Source organism: Zootoca vivipara, chromosome 3 (genome assembly GCF_965207765.1).
Source record: "Zootoca vivipara chromosome 3, rZooViv2.hap1.1, whole genome shotgun sequence".
NCBI lineage: Eukaryota > Metazoa > Chordata > Lepidosauria > Squamata > Lacertidae > Zootoca > Zootoca vivipara.
In genome coordinates, this window is record NC_142586.1 from 1,745,646 (window position 1) to 1,768,630 (window position 22,985).

The window sequence follows — 22,985 nt, forward strand, 5'->3', positions numbered from 1 at the left end:
TGTTTTGATTTCCTTGTGACTATGGAATGTAGCAAATTGTTGACCATTTTTGCTCAGAGTGTGGACAGCAACAATCCCACAAACGCCGGCTCCCTTGGCCTATAGAGCGAGATGAGCGCCGCAACCCCAGAGTCGGACACGACTGGACCTGATGGTCAGGGGCCCCTTTACCTTTACCTTTTACAAACTAGGGACCCAAGTGGCACTGTGGGTTAAACCACAGAGTCTAGGGCTTGCTGATCAGAAGGTCGGCGGTTCGAATCCCTGTGACGGGGTGAGCTCCCGTTGCTCGGTCCCAGCTCCTGCCCACCTAGCAGTTCGAAAGCACATCAAAGTGCAAGTAGATAAATAGGGACCGCTCTGGCGGGAAGGTAAACAGCGTTTCCGTGCGCTGCTCTGGCTCGGCAGAAGCAGCTTTGTCATGCTGGCCACATGACCCGGAAGCTGTCTGCGGACAAACGTCGGCTCCCTCGGCCTATAGAGCGAGATGAGCGCCGCAACCCCAGAGTCGGACACGACTGGACCTGATGGTCAGGGGCCCCTTTACCTTTACCTTTTACAAACTAATAAAGCTTTTGAGCCTGAGAAAACAAAAGAAAATGTTTTGATTTCCTTGTGACTATGGAATGTAGCAAATTGTTGACCATTTTTGCTCAGAGTGTGGACAGCAACAATCCCACAAAGAAAGAGAAATGGCCAGAACTTTATTGGTTGCAACTAAGCCAATTTAGCCTAGCATTGGGTCAGTGCAAGGATCCAAATATCAGGCAGCCCGGCTCTGGGCAGAAGCACACAGCCAATCTGCAGGCTGAGAAATGTTAGTGGAAGGTCAGAGAGCTTTGATTTCATGAGCCACAATTGCCATCCTGCAGGCCACAGGCATTCCAGGTTTGGGTCCAGAAGCAACACCCAAATACCTCCTCAAGAGAGTCCCCATTGAGAAGAAGGGAGCCCAATGCCTGCAACACCTGCTAGAAACTAAAGACATTATCAATAAATGTAACATCCATACCAAGAATAACAAGAATAACTGTGCTCTGGAAAAGACAAAATCCCCTCCCACAATGCCCAGCCCCATCAACGAGTGGCCAACCTTTTCTCCATAGCAAAGGTTGATTGCTGTAAAACAAGAATTCAAGAAGTTCAGGTCCAAGATGGCAATTGTCACAAGGCGTGCCAGGTCTCCTCACTTAGAGCTGACCCAAACAGGAGGGGAGAGGCTCTTCCTGCAGTCTGCCCCCCGGTCACACCCCCAGGAGCTCAGCTGGTTTAGCTGATTGGTGCCTGGGACAGAGCCATGGACCACTAAAAAAGAAGAGATCTTGGTTTAACTTTCCAAATATAGCTGTTCTTAAATCTTTCAGGTAAGACTTGTATTGAAGGCTGGACCGCTCACAAGACTGGGATACATATGGAAATCCACTATAGGATGCATTTAAATACTGTAATCAATTCATGGTGGAAAAAGTGCTTGTGTAAATCACCTTAAGTAACCCTGAATTAGAGATGCTAGAACATCAGGAAGAGCCCTTCTTAGAAATATATTTATGGGAACAACTTACTTTGCACTGAAAAGTTCATTGCTAATATCTGGCACAACCAAAAGTAACACAATGGACCACTATGCTGACTCAATTCACAATGGGCCAGTTCACGGACAATGAGCTGGTTCATGGACTCACCCATCCAGGGATATAATATGCACACAAGGCCACATTTGTACTTCATTTGTGCAATAACCTCCATTTCCTCACTCATTTGTCAGTGGCCAGGGTTTTTCTTCTGAAGGAGGGAAGGATGAAGGTTTATGGGCAATGAGACCACCAACCAGAGCCATGACTCAATCACACTGACAAAGCATTTGAGTCTGGTCCCATTTTCTACCCATTTCCCACACCAATGCATCTTGTGTAAGAAAACCAGAATGAGAGGCCAGATCTCAAGATTATAGGTGAGATATGAAAATGTATTACAGCATATTATTGGCTCAGTGCTTAAAAAAATATCCAGCAGAAAAAGAGTCATGGTATCCCTTGTTCTAGGAGAACATTTGAATAGGAACATTCAGTTTTGAGCATTATGACTTGTCACTATCCAGAAAGGACATGTAACAGTACAAGTCATTGTATTTTGCTTTTCCTGATACATCCTCATGCTCCCCTGAATCCCTCCTCTGCTTAAGCAGATTGCAATTGCAGAAGCAGCAATTATGTCAGGATGCTCAGTGGACAGAAGCAACCACTGAATGCTGGGATGCCAGTTAGTATGCCATCATCAACATCGTCTCTGGAAAGATCAGCTGTGCAGCATCAATGCAGACAGAGATACGAGCTGCCAAGGATCGGCAAATGAGGGGCACCAGAACATTTCCTGTCACTTCAGCAGTGCATAAATAGTTTAAGTAGTCAATAGCAGGCAGAGTCCAACTATTATCAGGAGGAGGGCCTTAACCCTCCCCTTGCTACAGTCCTAATCCAGATTGGGCAACTCACAGCTGCTTCCATTGGCTCAAATGGGAGATTTACTTCCAATATACAGTGGTGCCTCGGTTTAAGTACACAATTGGTTCCGGAAGTCTGTACTTAACCTGAAGCGTACTTAACCTGAAGCGAACTTTCCCATTGAAAGTAATGGAAAGTGGATTAATCCGTTCCAGACGAGTCCGCGGAGTACTTATGAAAGTACTCCAACCGAAGTATACTTAAACTGAGGTATGGCTGTAATTAGCAGGCACCAGGGAGAATTTCTTCTGCGATAGGAAGCACATAAGTTTGTATCAAAAGAAAGGGTAGCCATTATTATGCAATGCTACCTAAAAAGCATTTATCCATGAATGTTAACACATCCAACATTAAAAATCCTCAGATCTTCTAAATGAAAAATAAAGGCAGGCACATCAGTGATCTGATTTAACTACACACCCCTTAACTTTTGTAATCTATGCAAATGAAATGGGGTGTTGATACGACAGCCTTATAAAGTAGTGTAGGCAGAGAGATTGTGGCTACCCTGAAATAAACTTCATAGCATAGTTTGGGATTTGAGTACAAGTCTCCTTGATTAAAGAACAACTCTTTGCTACACCACATCAACTAACCTATTAAAAGTAAAAATAAAAAAGTATGTAACAGAAATCACCCCTCGTATAGAAATGGGCTGCAGATTTTTCCTCTGCGGAACAAGGACATTTGGGCAAGGAAGGAGGTCCAGTTTTCTCCATTCCCTCAAATAGGTGACTGGATGGAACAGTGCCTGTCAACTGGAGGTAACAACTAGAAAAGGCATGATTCAAATGACTTAGAATTGTAAGTAAGCAACGAACTCTACCTTACTTTTTATCTTCGCTCACCACTCCCCTGCTTCTTACAATACTCTCTAAGGTACATTAAGATACTTCCAATTATTGTGGACTTTTCTCCTAATCTCCACTATGGGCCATGGCAAGCGGCCAAGGGACCTGGATGAGGCAATGCCTCCCCGAGGCCCAAACAGTCCAAGATTGACTCTTTCTTTCTTAACCGTGGCAGAAATAACGAGGAAGTTAGCTACACGGTGGAAACTTACAATCGTTTTAATCCTTTAATTGACCTCACAACCGACATAGAAGTGGAGGGGGTGAACTCGAAGGCGACAAATAATGCTAATGATAATGACAAAGAAGTGAGAGTCACCTTGAAGGGGGAGTCCGAGTTGGCCCTGGGCGATGGCATGGGACTCGATCATTTCCAATTAATAACCAGGACCCTGCGCTGCATCTTTAAGAGCATAAATGGGATCTCCATGCAGGTGGATAAGCTCCACCAAAAGCTTGAGGCCCATTTGCCAGAGCTGCAGCTCAACCACACTCTACCGCCGAGGGATTTAAAGGGACAGAGGTGTACCTCCCCTATTAGACATGAAAGTGGTACTGGTGGTCACCTCTTAAAAACTCAATTGGACTCTCAATCTCTGGTTTTACAACCTGTTAGGGGAAGAGAATATAGGGATCCTCCTCCCATCATCAGAAGCAGCTCCTCCCCATCCAGCAATGGCAGCGAGGATGGGGAGGAGTCCAGTGAGGAAGGGGGGAGAGAGGTCCAGGGCTCTGGCAGCAAGGGAGAACCCCTGCTACACATGAGGGAGGAAGAGAGAGAGAGGGAAAGGGGGGAGAAGGAAAACATGGAGCGTAGACCCTTCTTTCCCCCAGTTCCGGAATTACGCAGGAGAAGGAGGGGAAGGAGATTTGCTGTCCCGAGACTCTTATGTTGGAAGAAATCCAGGGGCACTCCATTGCCGGATTCTGCATTGGACTGAGCAGACATGTTCTACACACCAGTTTCACTGTAAATAGACTGCACTAAATAAAACTGTCTAAAGACAAGAATGCGGAGCGTCGTTACTCTAGAGTAGTCGCAACAACCCCCTGACACAACCAAACAAAATATGTATACACCATATATACACCATAGTGACCCCAGGTCCCCAAGGTGAAATAATCCGAGAGATGTAAAAGATCATCTAAGGCAACTCCTTCAGATTTGGCCTCCGCTAATAGACCTCAGTACAGTGAAACTTTTAAATTACCACCATCGGCTCCAAAAAGTACTGCTCTCCTTCCAGTCACCAAAAATTCCCTCCATTCTGGTTAGACGGAAAGCGTTTTTGGCTACCTGGGGCATCTTCCCAACGAGAGTCTTTAATGACACCAGGATTAAACCTCTTTCCCACAGCATCGCACCAAAAGGTATCTGCTCGCCAGACAGGCGTGACATAGTCTTGAAACTCAAGCCGTCCACCCGGGAACCTCACTCTCCCCCTCAGCCCAAGCTTCCTGGTTTATCCTCCCCAGCAACAGAGAAGCACGATCAAAGCGAGCCCAGCCATCTGGCTACCTCAGAGGAGAAGGGACCTTATTTCATCCTATGGCGAGCTGCCATTAGTAGAACAGCAGGAAGTTATAGACAGGCTTGATACACTCAAGCAGCAACTTGCACATGTACTTCAAGAGAAAATCTCCTCGAAACCTGGTCATAGCAACCTATTAAATCAAAGGAACGCAGATGTGAAGGTGCTAACACCCCAGAAACCCCTGCCAAACACTGGGACTTTAATAACGGATGATATGGCAGTCTGCCTGGTGGAAGCTCCTCACACACCACCGCAACACAGACCCTCTTCACCTCTACTAATAGATCTGCAATCAACTACCTCGCCTTCTGCTCTAAAGAGCAACGCGCCAAACACTCCTCATCCTGGCTGTCTGGAGTCTGGGCAGGAGTCAGGCTCTGGGGCCTGTAGTGCTTTGCAGGACTGGGGCCTGCCTCAGCTTGTGCTGGAGAAGCAAGGAGTGGCCACTCAGGTGAGGCCACTTGATAACTCATTGCACCTGGTGGCAAGAGCTAGAAGGGATAAAAGCTCAGCATTTCCCTTCAGCTCTTTACCACAGCAACGCTATCCCTGCCTGGTTGCATCTGGCCTCTTGCATCTTGATCCTTGGACCCTTGCCTTGCCGATGCCTTGATCCTCGACCCTTGGACCTTCGCCTTGCCAACGCCTTGCTTCTCGACCCTTGGACCTTCACCTTGCCGACGCCTTACTCCTTGACTCCCAGCCCTTCGCCTCCACCTTGCTCCTTGACCCTGCGACTGCTTGCCGCTGGACCCTCAGCCCTGCACCTGTTCCTGCTTCTACACCACCATCTTACCTCTGGTCCTGACGTCCTCAGCCAGGGCTTCAACCGCCCGCCGACCGGACCATGACACTGGCAATCTGTTGATGTCCTACTCTTCTATGCCTGACCTGGAGTCTTCAATCAGTGCGGTCCAGGCAGATGACTGTATATCCTCATCCCTTGCCAGTCAACCTTTCTTGGCAGAACCTTATTTATCCGCAACCTCTTCAAGCCAATACATAAATGTTAATGAAGCCACTGCGCAAAGAGGCAGCTCTGATTTTATTGAAGACCCTGCTGGCCACATCAGTCAAATCATCACCACTTCAATACCCTCGGCAGTATCACGCCTGGCGTCGTCTCAGACCTTTGGCAATGTCTTTCCCACCAGCAACCAGAGTAACTGACTAGCACATATTCCCTCCTCAAACTGCTTCAATGTGCTACACTAGAATGTGGCGGGATGGACGTCCAAACAGGATGGCGGGGATATGAAAGAGTTTTTAGCGAAATTCCAGATTATGGGTATACAAGAGACCTGGTGTGTAGTGCAAGAGGGATTCTGGAAAAAGTTTAACTTTGGGTCCCTGCTCTGTTCAGCTTGGGGAGAGAAGCCAAGGTTGGTATTTTGGGAAGGTGCCTGGCTTTCGTGTCTGGCGCTCCTTTAAGATAAGCTTTTCTCCTCTTCCCTTAATTGCCTTGGGAAGGTAGGGAGTGACCTAAACTCCTCAGATGGTTGTTAATCAGCCGTTGCCCAGCTGCAGTGAATAGTTGACAATTGATTTATAGTTTTGGTCTTTAATCATTGGGTCTTTACTGATTAAAGTATCCCTTCAATTGGTTTAAAATCGCACTACCTTGTGGGGTTAAGAGGGATATATACTCAGCGTCTAGAGGTGCAAGGGGCCCTCCTTTGGCCACCTTTGTCGATGTAAATGCCTGTCGTCGAGAAGATTGCTGGAATTCTGCCAGAGTGTTCATCATGCCCTTGTTGGAATGCAGGGACCTGATGGAGAGACTTTGTGCTTTAAGATTTATCATCGATAAATCTGTGGCTGAATTTCCAAAGTCAGAGATTCTTATAATGGGGGACTTTAATGCCAGAATTGGAGCAGATATAAGTTCATTTACCGATAAGTCACAATTATTCATAGAAGAGGAGTGGTTTCCTACGTGGAATTCACACGACAAGACCATTAATAGGGCTGGCATCATACTGCTGGAGTTTACCATTAACTGAGGGTTGCTCAGCTTGCATGGCACACCCAAAGACTGGTCCAGGGGATACTATACTTTCCTAGGAACTAGAGGGGCTAGCGTTATAGATTACATCTGGTCCTCCTCGGTATAGATTGATAAGGCATACTGTTTCAATGTGTTCAACAGAACCGAAAGTGACCACCTTCCAATCTCCATCTCCTTCCACCACACCCAGCTGGGGCCTCCCAGCTCCCTCCACCTCCAGGATTCATTGATCTTAGCCCCCGGACGGAAGAAATGGGATATCTATCTGGAGCAAGACATAAAAATCCTCCTAAATTCCCCTGAGATTCTAGCCCTGAAAGCTCAGCTGTTAACAATGAATGTGATTCCTTTCTTAAGTTTCCAACAATTTTTAGCCTACTTGCTCCCTACACTGAGGAAACCTCCCCGCACAATTTTAACCTGGAAGAATCAAACTTGGTTCGACCAAGAATGCAAACAGTGCAGAAGTAGGCTTAGATTTCTTCAGTCTGATATGAAATCAGACAGCACCCAGCGCAAAATCAGGGAGTTAGCCCAATTCCGCTCATATTGCAAGAAGCTGCTCCAACATAAGAAATTGCTCTTTGCGAAAGAATGCTGGACCACACTGTCAGTGGCCATTAAAACGTGTGATGACAAGAAATTCTGGAATTTAATTAATGCAGGTTTAAGACCCCCCTCGTTCATCGTTAATAACATCACAGCAGCCAGTTGGCACTCTCACTTTGCTCAGCTGTATTCCGCCCCAGATTCCGACGTAAACGTAGTCTCCACTATTCCAGCATCTGCCTTGCCCACCTGGGAGCCAGTCTCCCCGGAGAGATGTATACAACTAATTAGCATGCTATCAGAGGGTAAATCCCCGGGGGAGGATATGATACCACCTGAGGTATTCTTATCGAACCGGACGTGGTGGGCCCCTATTTTAGCATCTCTCTTTACCACTATTAATGCTACTCTTAAGATTCCACCTAACTGGAAACAGAGCATAGTCATCCCAATACATAAAAAGGGGGACCCACAAGATCCGCGCAACTATCGACCTATTAGCCTGCTGGACATAACATACAAGATTTACTCTAGATTCTTGCTACAGAAATTAATCGAGTGGGCAAAAGAAACCAAGCTATTCCACCCGGAACAGGCTGGCTTCCGTAAAGGTCACAGCACATCTGGCCAATGTCTTGTTCTATTTACTCTGATTGATAAATACCTAAACAGGTTCAACTGCAAATTACACACGGCTTTCGTGGACCTGACCTCCGCTTTTGACTCCATTCAAAGAGATAGGCTATGGCAGAAGCTTAGCTACACCAACATAGATAAAAGACTCCTCCTCCTTCTAATGGAAATTCATAATGACATATCTGCCAGAGTAAAATTCAGCCCTCTGGGAGCTCTTTCCGATTCTTTCCCTTTGAATAAAGGGGTCAAACAGGGCTGCCTTTTGGCCCCTTTCTTATTCAGTTTCTATATCAATGACATTGTTACAACTATGAAGGCCCTAAATCAATCTGCCCCCTCCTTACAACAGCTCAAGATCCCCATATTACTCTATGCGGACGACATGGTGATACTTTCATTAACCAAGCAGGGCCTAAACAACATGCTCAGAGGGCTCATGACATATTGTGATACCAACTCCCTCAAAATCAATTTCGCCAAAACCAAAATTCTTACTTTTGGCACGAAAACTCGGAAGTCATTCTGGAATTTTGAGGGCCACCCCATTGAATATTGTTCAGCATTCAGATATTTGGGTATCACTTTTCAGCATGGGCTTAGCTGGTCAGTTCACCTAAATATGACCATCCTGGCCGCCTGTAGAACCATCAAAGCCTTGGAGAAATTCTTCTATGCAAAAGGCGGCCAGTTGGTTCCACCAATTAGAAAAGCATTTATCAGCAAAGTCCTCCCAATGTTACTGTATGGGGTTGGAATTTGGGGGTGGAATTTAAAAATACTACAATGGCTGGAGATTCTACAAAACTCATTTGCACGAAAGATACTGGGTCTCCCCAAGGGCTCGGTTGCTGCACAGTTAAGAACAGAACTGGGCCTCCCCTCCATTGTTGCGAGAGCCCACATTAGAATTATTTGTTTTTATTGTAAATTAATAACTGCCCCAGGTTCCCTATTAGCCAGGCAAGCCTTTTTAACTTGTTCCCATAGCAACAAATGCTCTAAGGCCATGGAGACTATTATTACACGCTACTCCCTCCCAGTATTCGACACGCTGTCATCCTGGGACCAACATAAAATCCGGGCCTGGATTCTTACAAGGGACGAGGCCATGGACCGGGCATGGTCCACCTCAGCCCGCCTCTCTACATGGCTTCCTAAAGTGAAAGTGGTAAGATCACTTGCCAACTACTTGATAGACCTGACGGAGCCCAATTTGAGAAGAGCGTTTACTATGGCCCGATTCTATTCTATACCCACGGCCTTCCTGCAGGGGATTTACTCTAAGACCCCTATTACTCAGCTATGACGTATTACTCAGCTATGCACAATGAATGAAATAGAGGACTTCCTACATTTCTTTTTCTACTGCCCCATTTATGAGCCAATAAGATCTAAGCTCCTCTTGATCCCGTCCACCATTACATCTAAGGAAGACTGTTTGAAATTGCTTCTTGCGGACGCAAATCCCCTAATTTCACGTGGGGTGGCAATCTTCATAGTGCAGGCTCTGAAACTCAGGGCTACCCTGACAGGGTAGTGTGTCCTAGACCTGGACCTGTTTTAATTCTCTCTATTTCATTTTTAGCTGAATGCGCTGAGCCTATTTTGGGCTATTTTATGCTTTACATATATCCGCATATTAGATTTTTGGTGCTGGCACCTAAATCTTTGCATTATTGTCTTAGGGTAATTTAAATGTTATTACACCAGCAATATCGCCTTGAATTATGTTTTGTTCCTTGTCTCTGGCATTTTGTGGTGTTTTATTTTGCTATGGTTGTATGCTAACGCAATAAAGGTTTGAATTGGCGTGTTGATACATTGTGTTTTCTAAACAGCTTGTGTTCGCATACTGCAATCCGTGCAATCTGTAATGATTCAGTGCCTCAACCATTCATGATGGTTTGCAGTTGGTTTAGCGTCTTAGGCTGCAGCTGCAAACACATTCTGCTTTTGGAGGCAATGGGACTTACTTCTAAGTAAATGCCATAGGACAGGGGTCAGCAACCTAAGTCCCATGGGCCACAGGCCCACGAGCTGTCCCCGAACTGAGCCACCCACTCGGCTAGCCCCCCCACAATGCACTAAACCGGCACGGCACGGGGACTTGTTTCTGTGGCGCCGAAAATTGCATCTGCGCAGGCAACGAAAATCGTGTGCACATGCGCTCACACGCCATCCGGCCCAAGGAGGGATCTTCGCTGAAGTGAACCAGCCCAGGCGAGGTAAACCTTGCCGACCCTTGCCATAGCATAAAGAACAAGCACAGATATCAATCCTTCATAAGAAGTTGGCTGGTATGAAAGAGCTCATTAATACGGTAAGAGATGCTTTGTTGTTGCATAGAAGATGGTTAATAAAATCCAGGAAATAAATCTTTTTTAAAACAACAGAAGAGAAATCCAAAGTTTTCCCTGATCAAAATTGTCTGATTTACTGTTGGACATTGAGTCATTCTGCAAAGCAGGAAACAGGAGAGGTATATAAGCATAACATCATCCAGGGACACCCAGAACCTCCTTAAATCTACAAAGAAGGTTATTCAAGTCTCACTGGAAATGAGAAGGTAATTTGGGGGGATGGGGGTAGCCAGTTTATCCCATAGCCTGCTATATCATGTAGCCTGCCATATGAAGGTCATTTGCAACTTGGGTTGCCATATTTCAAAAAGTAAAACCAGGAAACCCCAAAATTGCTGAGCTTTTTGTTGCATGTGTAGACCCTTTAACCTTCCCCAAATAAATTCAGACAAAACTCAAATTTTAGGTTTGTTTTTTTGGCAGAATTTAGGCCACAACTTTATTGATTACAATCAAGTGAGTGGTTGCATAGCCTCTGGTTCAACTAGCGCCCTGCACCCTTGCAGGCAGCGCTGACCCAGGGCACACCGTAGGTCAGCCTTGGGTGAACACCCAGCAAAATGGAAGGCGGGGTCAAGCCAAATGCCCCCCTGGACTCAGGCTCAGGGCACAACCCCTCTCAGGGTTGACCAACCAAGAGTCCCAGGATTCCTTTAATAGAATACCCATTGCATAGGGATGGCCAGACCGCTCTGCCACCCCTATCACCTGAACCAGAGCCTATCCACCTTACAAGTTGTGACGATTTGCTACGCGGCAGGCGAAACCCAAATGGCACCAGCCGATCAGCCAAGTGGGGAAAAGAATGGGGAAGGGAGGGTGAGAATTTCACACCCTCAAAGACAAGGACTCTCTGGATATACACTAAGAACTGTGCTAGTGTCATCAAAGTGACCTAAGTGAATTTACCATTGCTGTAGAGCAGTCCACTTTGCAACTGTGAAGGGAAATTGAAGGAATATGGCTTAGCGCTTCCACCCTACAGGCAGCCTCCATAGCCAGGTACATCCATGAAATTCTAACAGGTCATTCATCGGCTGCAAGCACCTATGGGTCATATACAGTGGGAGGACAGCTTGCGTACATGCAGGTGTACATCTGATTTACTACAGGTCAGTTATTCCTTCTAAGAGCCTGATGTTTTTCTTTGTGGGGGATTAGTGTGCTGTAAGCTATATTAAACATTGTACTTACATTGGGAGGGTGGGGTACTAATCCTTAGCAATAAATTGCCCCTGTTAAACAACCAGGAGTCCAAAACCCTCACCCGTCTCCTGCAAACCATCCAGAGATCTTCCAGCAGATCCTGATCCACCACCTGCCCAGCAGAAATCCACTTCTCGGCTGCTGCCACATGAGCAGTTTGGAATCTAAACCCCCACTCAGAAGAGTGGTGCCATGTTTCAATAAGTACATTCTATATACAAACAGCAAATGTAAGGTAAAACCCCTGGTGTTATTTTGTTTTCAGAGATGATCATTCTCATTGTGTTGCTGAGTTTTGCTGCTGTGTTACAACAACCTACTTCAAAAGTAAGTTTCTTACCGTCCATGCCTAACTCTCTCCCCTTTAAATCAGTGGGACAAAAAAAGTGTTACTAAATTTGGCTGGGTTGTTTTCAAATCTAAGATTGGATTGGGTTAACCTAAATATTCTCTTTAATCAGCCAAAATGTGTTTTCCTGCTTCATCCAGGAACACAATGGACTTGAAAAATATCATACTTAAGGGGAAGTACAAACAAATGTAATTGTATTCTTTTAAAAAAAACAAAAAAATAAAAAACTTGATTAAATCTCGAATCTTTAAGGATGTTGCGGTTTCCTATCCCGCTAAAAGTAATGGCAAGTCTCTTTTATTTCAGTAACTGTAAAGGTAAAGGTAAAGGGACCCCTGACCATTAGGTCCAGTCGTGACCGACTCTGGGGTTGCGTGCATAGGTGCCAGGTGCCCAGGGCCCTGAGTGCCATGGCTCCCACAACATTTTAAATGAGGGGGCCAGGCTCGGTTGCGCATGCATACCCCAGGGGGCATGCGCACTATGTCATCCTATCCCTGGTATGTGTGCTCTACGTCATTGTGCCCCTATTAGGTGTATGAGTGATGTCAGCATGGGGGGGTGATGACATAGAGTGCGCACATCGGGGGGCATGATGACAGCGCACAGCCTCAGGCACCCACAGTTGCAGGCACCAGCCGGCACCACTGATCCAGAATACACCAAAGAGTGTTGGGTGGCACTGTGTTACCCAACAGTTTACAACTCAGATTTCATTTCGTCAGAGGAGCCTGACAGAGGCAAATGGGGCCTACAAAGCACTTTTTCATGATTCTTAGAGAAACAATGGTCAAATTATATTAGCATAATGAAAACTAATCCTACAAACAAAGACAAGAGGAATATTTCTCGTTCTCTTACTTCAGGCACATGCAGTAGGAATTGGACCAGCAGAGCGAAAGCAGATTGTTGACAAGCACAATGCGCTGCGGAGAGGAGTGCAGCCAAGTGCAAGCAACATGCTGAAGATGGTAAGCAAGAAAGAGGCCGGATTCATGTAGGTCAGAGGCCTTGGCAAAGGCTTTCCAGGGATACTACATCTCCTTGCAGGCAGAAAACCTTGGTTCTTCACCCTCTCATAGTAATCATCAAGGATAAGACTAGATTCAACAACAGCTTGACATTTCACCAAGGATTGCCACTTACACATCGTTTTAAAAAAGATAAAAGAGGACAAAAAGTGGGCACATATTTGCATATCATCGTTTATGCATATGTCACTATTCCATCATTCAAGCCACGCCCAATGCAATATACATAATCAGATAACTATAACAAAATTTGTCATAAACCAAGAATAAAACACATCCCGACATATACAACAAAATTAAATATTCCCCACATAAGTCCTAATGAGATCTAAGAATAAAGATACCAAAACAGCAAAACTAAGCATCTCCAGAATTTAATCTTGACACAAACAAAAGAAACCCTGAACGATACCCCCCCCCAAGAGTCTGCAGGCATCCTGAGAAGCAGGTCTTGAAGGACTTATGGCAAAGATGGTCTCTGGTCTCATCAGCAACCTCAGCTTTTTTGGCTGGAGTCAGTCAGGGCTCTATTAGACAGCCAAGATGCTTATTAATATGCTGCTTTCCTGTGAAGGACAGACGAGCTGAGGATGGTGAAGTGATATATATCTATTAATGAGGCACCTGACACAGACTGAGCTGATTTGTCACACTTGGGCATTATCCACCAACAGCCAGGGAAGCTCATATGCCACAGAAGGTCCACACCACTGTGCAGAGAGGGGGCAATGATGCATTTGCCTGAAGCATGTGACTCTGCCACCCCACCCCACCCCCCAAAAAACCCCTTTGTGTGGCTGTCATCTGCATCGATGATCCTATGCATCTTCCAGATATAATGGGGTTTACTCCCGACAGAAGCTGGAGTGAAAACATTGAGGTTGAATGCAGTGGTTTAAAATCCATTTTAGCAAGTCGGACATGAGAACATCAGAAGAGCCTGCTGGATCAGGCCAATGGACCATTTAGTACAGTATCTGTTTCTCACAGTTGCCTGTGGGAAACCAGCAAACAGGAATTGAGCACAAAAGCGCTCTCCCTTCCTGGGCTTCCAACTGGAAAGACAAAGCATAGCCATTGGGACTAGGAGACATCCATTGTCTAATCTTCTTTGGAAGCCATCCAAGTTGGTGGCTATCACTACCTTCTGTGGGTGACGGAGAGAGACCCCAACCAGCCAAGTTAAGGCAGCGGGGGGGGGGGGCAGCAATGGCATGCTGAAGTTTTTTTTGTTTTTTAAAAAAATCATTTTTATTGATTTTCCATTGAAAACAGCCACTTAACATATCCATCAAATCATAACCACAATCCAATTAAAAACAATAAACTAAAATATAAAAACAACCAAATAAGGAAACATCCATGTCTCTAATGTATACACCAGGGCTTCACTAGAAGTGGGACAAGGCTACAATGATTGCGTCAGGCCAAATTTGACTGGGGGGGGGGGACACCAAGGTGCAAGAAATGGCAGCATACCTTTGGAATATGAATAACATTGTGCATACATAGATTCAAAGCCCAGTGGTTGGGGTGCACTGGAACCCAAGTAAATGGTAATGTGTGCACATTCCAATGAGTAGCTGAGACCACCTAACTCACCGTCTTAACCAGGGGTTGAAAGCTGGTGACTATTGTTAAGCATGGATGGCATGAGTCAAGCAGATGTAATGCTAAACAATGCTTAAGATCATCCAGGGATTGAGGTTGGAGATTGACTCTAGAACAGAACACAAGAAATTTTTAAGAAATCAGAGGTACATTATGTTCTCCAGTTTTAGAGAATGTGCCCATTCTCACATTTACTACTTTTCTTTTCATTTAGGGATGGAGCTCGGCTGCTGAAGCGAATGCAAAACGCTGGGCAAACAATTGTGAATTTGCTCACAGCCCAAACGACAAAAGATTTGCCGGTAAGTAGGGCAGTCAGTAAGCATTGTACAAAAAATTAAGGGTGATCTAAAATCTAACCCACATCTAATATAAATTCACAATTATTGCACTGACTCCGCAATTGTCATTCTGAGCATAATATTAAAAATACTTGAGGAATCCCACAGAAAGAGGCATAATGGAGAGGAATGTTCCAATTCTTCCTAACATCTGAAGTCAGAATTCCACATTCCATTCAAACCAGCTAAGCTTTGCCTTGACACAAACTGTGTCCACCTGTGATACATACAATTTTTTAAGCACAGGCTTATCCCTGTGATTCCCCCCTGATCCCCCTCCCTCATCCCCGTGAATCCCCCAACGCTGTCCTGATCCATGACCTCTTCCCCCCACCCCAGCTTATCCCTGTGATTTCCCTCCTCTCCTCCGTCCAACACCCCCCCCCCGGGTTATCCCTGTGACCCGTTCATTTTGCCTGTAAAAGGCCCATATTCAGTTGATTCTATGCTGCGGCCTATTCGGCCCCCCATCCCCCCCCCAGGCAGACCCCTAAATCCACTCAACCTAGTCTGCAAAGCCGAGGCGAGATACTGTAGAGAGGGCAGGTTCAATCCCTGTGTCTCCCCCCACCCTGTTCTGACCCATTACCTATCCCTGCCCCCTATTTGGGCCCTCCACCCACCCCCCACCCCAGGCAGGCCCCTACCTCCACTTGGCAATGTTGGGCCTTGTTTTCAGTTGGTTGGGCCTTGTTGCTGCAAAAGGCCTGTTTTCAGTTGGTTGCTGTGGAATTTGTGATGTCATCTGGTGGCGCGGCTTTGGAAGCAGCAGTGGGCGATCTGCCTTTCTATTGGATGCTGCTGGAGTCTTCAGAGCTTCTGCTGGTGACCTCTAATTTGGGTGCCACTTTTTTGTGTTTAATCATTATTTTAGGTATGAAAGGTTTGCTTGGGGGGGGGGAGTATTCCAGATCCCTCACTGATAGGCATGTAATGTCGTAGCCAAATTTGTTACATTACAGTTCAGCGGTTACGAAGAAAGGCTGTGACCTCCACGCACGCAATGCCTACATTTTTTATATAAAGATTACAAATGAGAGACATAACGGTTTTATGGCAGAACATTGCAGCTTTCTCCTCCCTCAAGTGTTCTAAAGAAGGTGAAACCTGAAACATTTTGCTTTCAAACTTTACTATCTCTGCCTTGTTAATCACAGTAATAGAGGGAGATGGATACAGAGATAAATATAGAGATCAATACAGGAATTCAGTGGCAAGCAGTGAAATTTTTCACAGGGGAAGTTAAGGTAAGAGGTGACAGCTTGCAAGGGCAATTGGGGTGCTCTTGCATGTGTGACATTACAACACCACAATGTCACACACGTGAGCATTGCGCCTCCATCCATAATCTGGGCAGAAGCTTCCTGGGCTTTGAGAAGGAGGCGCCAGGCCTCTGACAAGATGCTGGAGCCCTTCTGCTTCCTTCCCAGAGCCAGTGGGCTTTGGAAAGGGGACAGAAGGGCTCTTGATCCCGTATGGGGACTTGCCTAGTCCACTCACCACACACCACTGTAGTAATTCCAAAAACCCCAGAGAGCGAGTACCTTTTACAGGCAAACATGTGCAAACATGTGCTAACAACAAAACAGGTGTTCCTTTTGCTTTAGAATAATTCTTTTGCATTCAAATGTAAGTAGCTTTAACCAACTAGCTTACCAGACAGATTTGTGAGGGGGGGGGACAAATTCTGCTTGGAATAAACAAGCTTTACCTGTTGCAACATGTCAGTTCAAAGCACTAAATGACTCCTCTTGTTTACAGAATTTCCTGAATCAGTAATCATGGGTTTTTGTTAATGCTTCCCGTCTCCACTTCTAGATGGCGTCTTGTGTGGTGAAAATCTATTCGCTTCAACTGACCCTATTCCATGGAATAACCTGATTCAAGTTTGGTACAACGAGGTGAAAGATTTCAAGTACAATGTTGGAGTAATCCGTAAAGGGGCCCCAATTGGCCATTTCACTCAGGTAACTCAAACACTGTTTTGTATCTTTGTCAAGTGCATGGTTCAGCTAGTCAATCCATGCCTGATAGTCCACTCACATCTTGGCTTGCTGCTGCCTTGGACATCACAAAAGGAAGAAAGGAAACCGAGAAGAGGTGGTTGTGTCCCTCGAGTTTCATCCAGTTCTTTTTGATATTTTTCACACAGGAAGTTCAGATAATGGATTGTCCTTCTCTCTGCTGTGCCTTTGTTTCTGTGGTTTCTTCAGTTGCCATTCTCATTCACAGCTTCTTCCAAACTTCCTTTCCCTGAGGGGAAAAATGAGTGTGCTTCAATTAGACACAACACAAAGTGATGATATTTTGGCTGTTGTTAAATGTATGTTTTCCTGGCTCAATATGACACCAAATTGGGAGGGGTGGCTAATACCCCAGAGGGCAGGATCACACTTCAAAATGACCTTAACAGATTGGACAACTGGGCCAAAGCAAACAAGATGAATTTTAACAGGGAGAAATGTAAAGTACTACACTTGGGGGGGGGATGAAAGGCACAAATACAGGATGGGTGACACCTGGCTTGAGAACAGTACATGTGACAAGGATCTAGGAGTCTTGGTAGACCACATACTTGACATGAGTCAACAGTGTGATGCAGCAGCTAAAAAAGCCATTACAATTCTGGACTGCATCAATAGGAGTATAGCATCTAGATCAGGCATCCCCAAACTGCGGCCCTCCAGATGTTTTGGCCTACAACTCCCATGATCCCTAGCTAACAGGACCAGTGGTCAGAGATGGTGGGAATTGTAGTCCAAAACATCTGGAGGGCCAAAGTTTGGGGATGCCTGATCTAGATCAAGGGAAGTGATAGTACCACTCTGGTCAGACCTCACCTGGAGTACTGTGTCCAGTTCTGGGTACCACAGTTCAAGAAGGATACTGACAAGCTGGAACGTGTCCAGAGGAGGGCAACCAAAATGGTCAAAGGCCTGGAAACAATGCCTTATGAGGAATGGCTTAGGGAGCTGGGTATGTTTAGCCTGGAGAAGAGAAGGTTAAGGGGTGATATGATAGCCATGTTCAAATATATTAAAGGATGTCATATAGAGGAGGGAGAAAGGTTGTTTTTTGCTGCTCCAGAGAATCGGACATGGAGCAATGGATTCAAACTGCAAGAAAGAAGATTCCACCTAAACATTAGGAAGAACTTCCTGGCAGTAAGAGCTGTTCAACAGTGGAATTTGCTGCCAAGGAGTGTGGTGGAGTCTCCTTCTTTGGAGGTCTTTAAGCGGAGGCTTGACAGCCATCTGTCAGGAATGTTTTGATGGTGTTTCCTGCTTGGCAGGGGGTTGGACTGGATGGCCCTTGTGGTCTCTTCCAACTCTATGATTCTATGAGATTCTGATACCTTTTCTTGTGTGGATGTTTTTATACTTACAGATGGTTTGGTACAAGTCTTACCTAATTGGTTGTTATGATGCCCATTGTCCTCAAAGCCGCTGGAAATACCTCTACGTTTGCCAGTACTGTCCTGCGTATGTATTATTTATCTGTTTGTTTGTTTGTTTGTTTGTTAATTAAGCTTGTTAGTCGTTTCTTACCCATAATCTCCAAGGGACTTACGTTTCGTATCCGTTTTCCTTTTTTATATTATGGGGGGGGGACCCTGAATCAACGAACCCTCATAAGAGCCACAGGACACTTGGGCAGAACCCTAGTAATGTATTAACTCTGCATTTCAATGGCTGCCAACCAACCAGAAAATTACCTTTGGGCCATTTGCCAGAAAAATCAGGAAGCAGCCGTTGATTTATTTATTTTTTAATGACAAAGTCAAAAAAACCCAGGAAAGACTCCCCAACTTCACCATCTGGGTGGATCCAGTCAGACCTCATATGATGGGTCTGGCAGCCCTCCTGTCAGTTACCTAACAGCACAGTTACATCAGGTGACCACTTTTAAATGCAGAGCCCACAAAGTACCTTTCCATCAGCTGATTGTCACCTGTTGAGAAGCCCTTTCCACAGGGAACATGCCGAGTTCCCTGGACAGCTGAGTTACTTGAGTGTGGTGCTGATAATGTCAAGGTATCAGGTTTGATCTCTGTGTTTTTAACCATATCGAGTTCCTTATGCCAGCTCTAAAATCCTGGAGAAATCCAGTGCCACCCCAGATAATATTTGGCAGAAAACCGCCATTTGCCACCCACAACTAGTGTCGATATTTCTACACTTATTTCATTCAGCCCAATTTTTCCCTCGTTCATAGGAGCAGTCATATTCCTCAGGAGAATAGGCAGAGAAGTCACAAAACTAGTGACTTCCCGTTCACCCAACATAGATCTTTGTAACCCAAATTATATACAATTGCATTTTAAGGTTCCATCTTATGCAATTTCATCCTCTTTAACATGTTTCTTAATATATTCAGCTATTTTCTTACGCTTCAAACTCCACTGTGGTCTTCGCATATGGGGAATAACTTTTTAAATAGACTAGAAAGGGTTTCCAGTCTTCTTTAAGGATTCGAAATCTGTGTCTCTTATCAGTGCTGTCAGTTTTGCCATCTCTGCGTATTCCCAGATTTTCATCAACCATTCTTCCTTTGAGGGTGTTCCCTCCTCCTTCCATTTCTGTGCATTGAGGTTTCCTTCAGAATTTTGCTGTCTAGTGTCCCCAGTAGGAAGGATTCTGGCCTGTTTGATTGTCAAAAAACATCGGAGCAATTTAAACAATAAAATTAAGGAAAAATTAAGAACAATAATTTACAACTCACAAAATGTTAATATAATAGTAGACTAAAGCAATTTTATTAAAAAAACATGCATAAATACTTTTCTTATTGAGAACAGAAACACAAATGTATTCCTGTTTGTTTACATCATCTTGTTTATCTTATTATCATTCAGAGGGAACATGAAAGGATCACTTAAAACCCCATATAAGGCTGGACCACCTTGTGCGGACTGCCCTGGCTCATGCGACAATGGATTATGCAGTGAGTAGAAATAACTTCAAATATTACCATAATGCCTTTTTGTAGAGTCGAAAGGGCACTCAATAAAAATGGATCCCAGTAAATATCCAGTTCCATCTGGTAGACCAAGTTGACCTTGGCTATGAGAGGGCCACTTTGCACATAATACAAAACGCGCATAAATTGCACAGGACATTACAAAGGGCAAGCATACATTTGCTACCATGGGTACCAGCAATGATGACCCACAGCCAATGTTAGTTTCTCTCTGATGCACAAATTTGAAAACAAGCATTTCACACACAGATGGGATTTTTGAGCAATCCTGCTCAACTGGTGAAAAATTCTTGCATTATTATGCATTTAATGTTCGGTGCATATTACATGCATATAAGGGTCCCTTCCAACTTTAAATTCGATGATTCTATATATACACACCAGGTTTTCTGAAGTAACTGCAAAGTAAACGAATACATACAACAGTGCATATACTGCAGAGTGTGCAGGGGGTCAGGCTGAGATATTATGAGCCACTGATATGCTCCTCTTTTCAAGTTGCTGCAATGGTGTAAACTGCAGCAGCTGTAGGCCCGCTTTGCAAGTGGAGGCACTGTATCATATAGTCAACATGCTTCCTGATTGCTTGTGAACCTTCTGGCAACCTTGTGTGCTTCCATATACCCTCCAACATTTCTCCGATGAAAATAGGGACATCCCATTCCATAATGATAGTTTTACTATTTATACCCCACACATCTTACTGGATTGCCCCAGTCAGTCTGGGCAGCTTCCAACATATATAAAAACATAATAAAGCATTAATAAACCTTCCCTATATGGGATTGCCTTCAGATGGCTCGTCAGTTGGATAACTCCATACCCTCCAACATTTCTCCAATGAAAATAGGGACATCCTAAGGAAAGGGGGACATTCTGGGATCAATTCAGAAACTGGGACGGCTTCTCTAAATCAATAATCTCCCTGGAAAATAGGGACACTTGGAGGGTCTGTTCCCAGTTCTCTGCATGGGAACTCTTAGCAATTATGTGAACTGGCCTAGTGACTTAGGGCTGGCTCGTATGATTTTAATGATGCATCTACAAATGTAATAATCTCTCTCTCTCCCTCTCTCATTTTTAGCCAATCCATGCAAGGAAAAAAATCGTTATAGCAACTGTGCGAGCTTAAAGGATCAAGTGGGATGCAAACATTATGTAATGAAAGACTGTCAGGCTTCTTGCAAATGTCCCACAGAAATAATATAAGGCTCCTGAATTTCTTACTTATACCAACCATCTATTTGTATTAAAATAATAATATACTTTGCTGAATTAGACTACTGTTCATTTTTGATGATCACTGACAGGGCCAAAGCTGGTTTGGGTCCAGAAGCAACACCCAAATACCTCCTCAGGAGAGTCCCCATTGAGAAGCAGAGAGCCCAATGCCTGCAGCATATGCCAGAAACTAAAGACAACATTATCAATAAATGTAACATCCATACCAAGAATAACAGTGCTCTGGGGAAGACAAAATCCCCTCCCCCAATGCCCTGCCCCATCAACAGGTGGCCAACCTTTCTCCATAGCAAAGGTTGAGTGCTGCAAAACAAGAATTCAAGAACGTCAGGTCCAAGATGGCAATTTTCACAAGGCATGCCAGGTCTCCTGACTTCGAGCTCAGACCCAAACCAGAGGCAGTGGTGGAGGAAGTGGAGGGCAGGGGGAGCGGAGCACCCCAGGTGCCATCTTTGAGGGGTGACAAGAAGGCACCCCATGGGGGGCTAGCCCCGCCACCATCACACAGCCCCAGCTGTGTGTGGAGGATCCTCTGCTCATGGCTGCACCCTCTGCCGCCGTCCCTACGACTCAAGCGGCGCCGTCGGCAAACCACCCAGGGGCGCATGCATGTGTGCTGTATGGCACCGCTCGAGCGCTGTATGGAGGCTGCAGGATCCCTCTGCTACTGCTGCAGCTGCAAGTGAAGAATCCTGCTGCCGCCGCTGGGGAAACCAGGGAGAGATTGAATGATCATGCACTGTTTGGGGGACTCTTTCAATTTCTCCCCTCTGGGCAATGTTTCTTCTCCTCTCTTCCCCCGCAAACAGCGAGGAGAAGCGTTGCCCAGAGATCCCCAGCCCAGCTGGTTTGAGGGGAGATCACACACTGGTTTGGGGGGTGGGAAAGAGGAGAAGTATTGCCCACCCTGTGCCAATACCTGCTGCTCACCCTGCACCTATCCCTGCTTTAGTTGACGCCCTGGCAGAAACCCTGCCTGGCTTAAATGTATTTGGGTAATCATGTGTTTTTTAAGCCTCTGGGCCAGGCAGGGTTTCTGCCAGGGCGTCAACTAAAGGACAATATGCAGAACATAATAAATATAATTGAAAATTTAGAAAACAAAATAAATAAACAGGCTGCATTAATTTTCATAGACACTGAGAAAGCATTTGACAATGTTTCATGGGTTTTCATGAAAAAGAACTTAGCAGCAATGGGTTTAGGACCAAATCTGTGGGTTAAACCACTGAGCCTAGGGCTTGCTGATCAGAAGGTCGGCGGTTCGAAACCCTGTGACGGGGTGAGCTTCCGTTGCTTGGTCCCAGCTCCTGCCAACCTAGCGGTTCGAAAGCACGTCAAAGTGCAAGTAGATAAATAGGAACCGCTACAGCGGGAAGGTAAACGGCGTTTCCATGTGCTGCTCTGGTTTGCCAGAAGTGGCTTTGTCATGCTGGCCACATGACCTGGAAACTATACGCCGGCTCCCTCGGCCAATAATGCGAGATGAGCGCGCAACCCCAGAGTCGGTCACGACTGGACCTAATGGTCAGGGGTCCCTTTACCTTTACCTTATATTGAGATGTATTGATGCAATATACAAAGAACAGAAGGCGAAACTCATAATTAATAATGAATTAACGGATGATCTCTGCATCACAAAGGGTACAAGACAGGGGTGCCCATTATTGCCTTTTTTATATAAGCTCACTGGAAGTACCACTCCAAAAGATAAGGAATACGGAAAACATTAAGGGGATAAAGCTGGGAATAAAAGAATACAAGAATACAATGTTAATACTA

General features: G+C 45.3%; 1 protein-coding gene across 1 annotated transcript; it reads left to right on the forward strand.

The window, feature by feature from the left end:
- The first annotated feature begins 11,820 nt into the window (after positions 1-11,820).
- On the forward strand, positions 11,821-21,236 carry LOC132591866 (cysteine-rich venom protein pseudechetoxin-like). Its single transcript, XM_088665460.1, has 7 exons — positions 11,821-11,973; positions 12,865-12,969; positions 14,855-14,942; positions 16,779-16,948; positions 18,369-18,463; positions 19,837-19,925; positions 21,046-21,236. The coding sequence occupies exons 1-7, from the start codon at positions 11,914-11,916 to the stop codon at positions 21,168-21,170; spliced, it is 732 nt and encodes a 243-aa protein (XP_088521586.1). The 5' UTR covers positions 11,821-11,913; the 3' UTR covers positions 21,171-21,236.
- Positions 21,237-22,985: the final 1,749 nt, after the last annotated feature.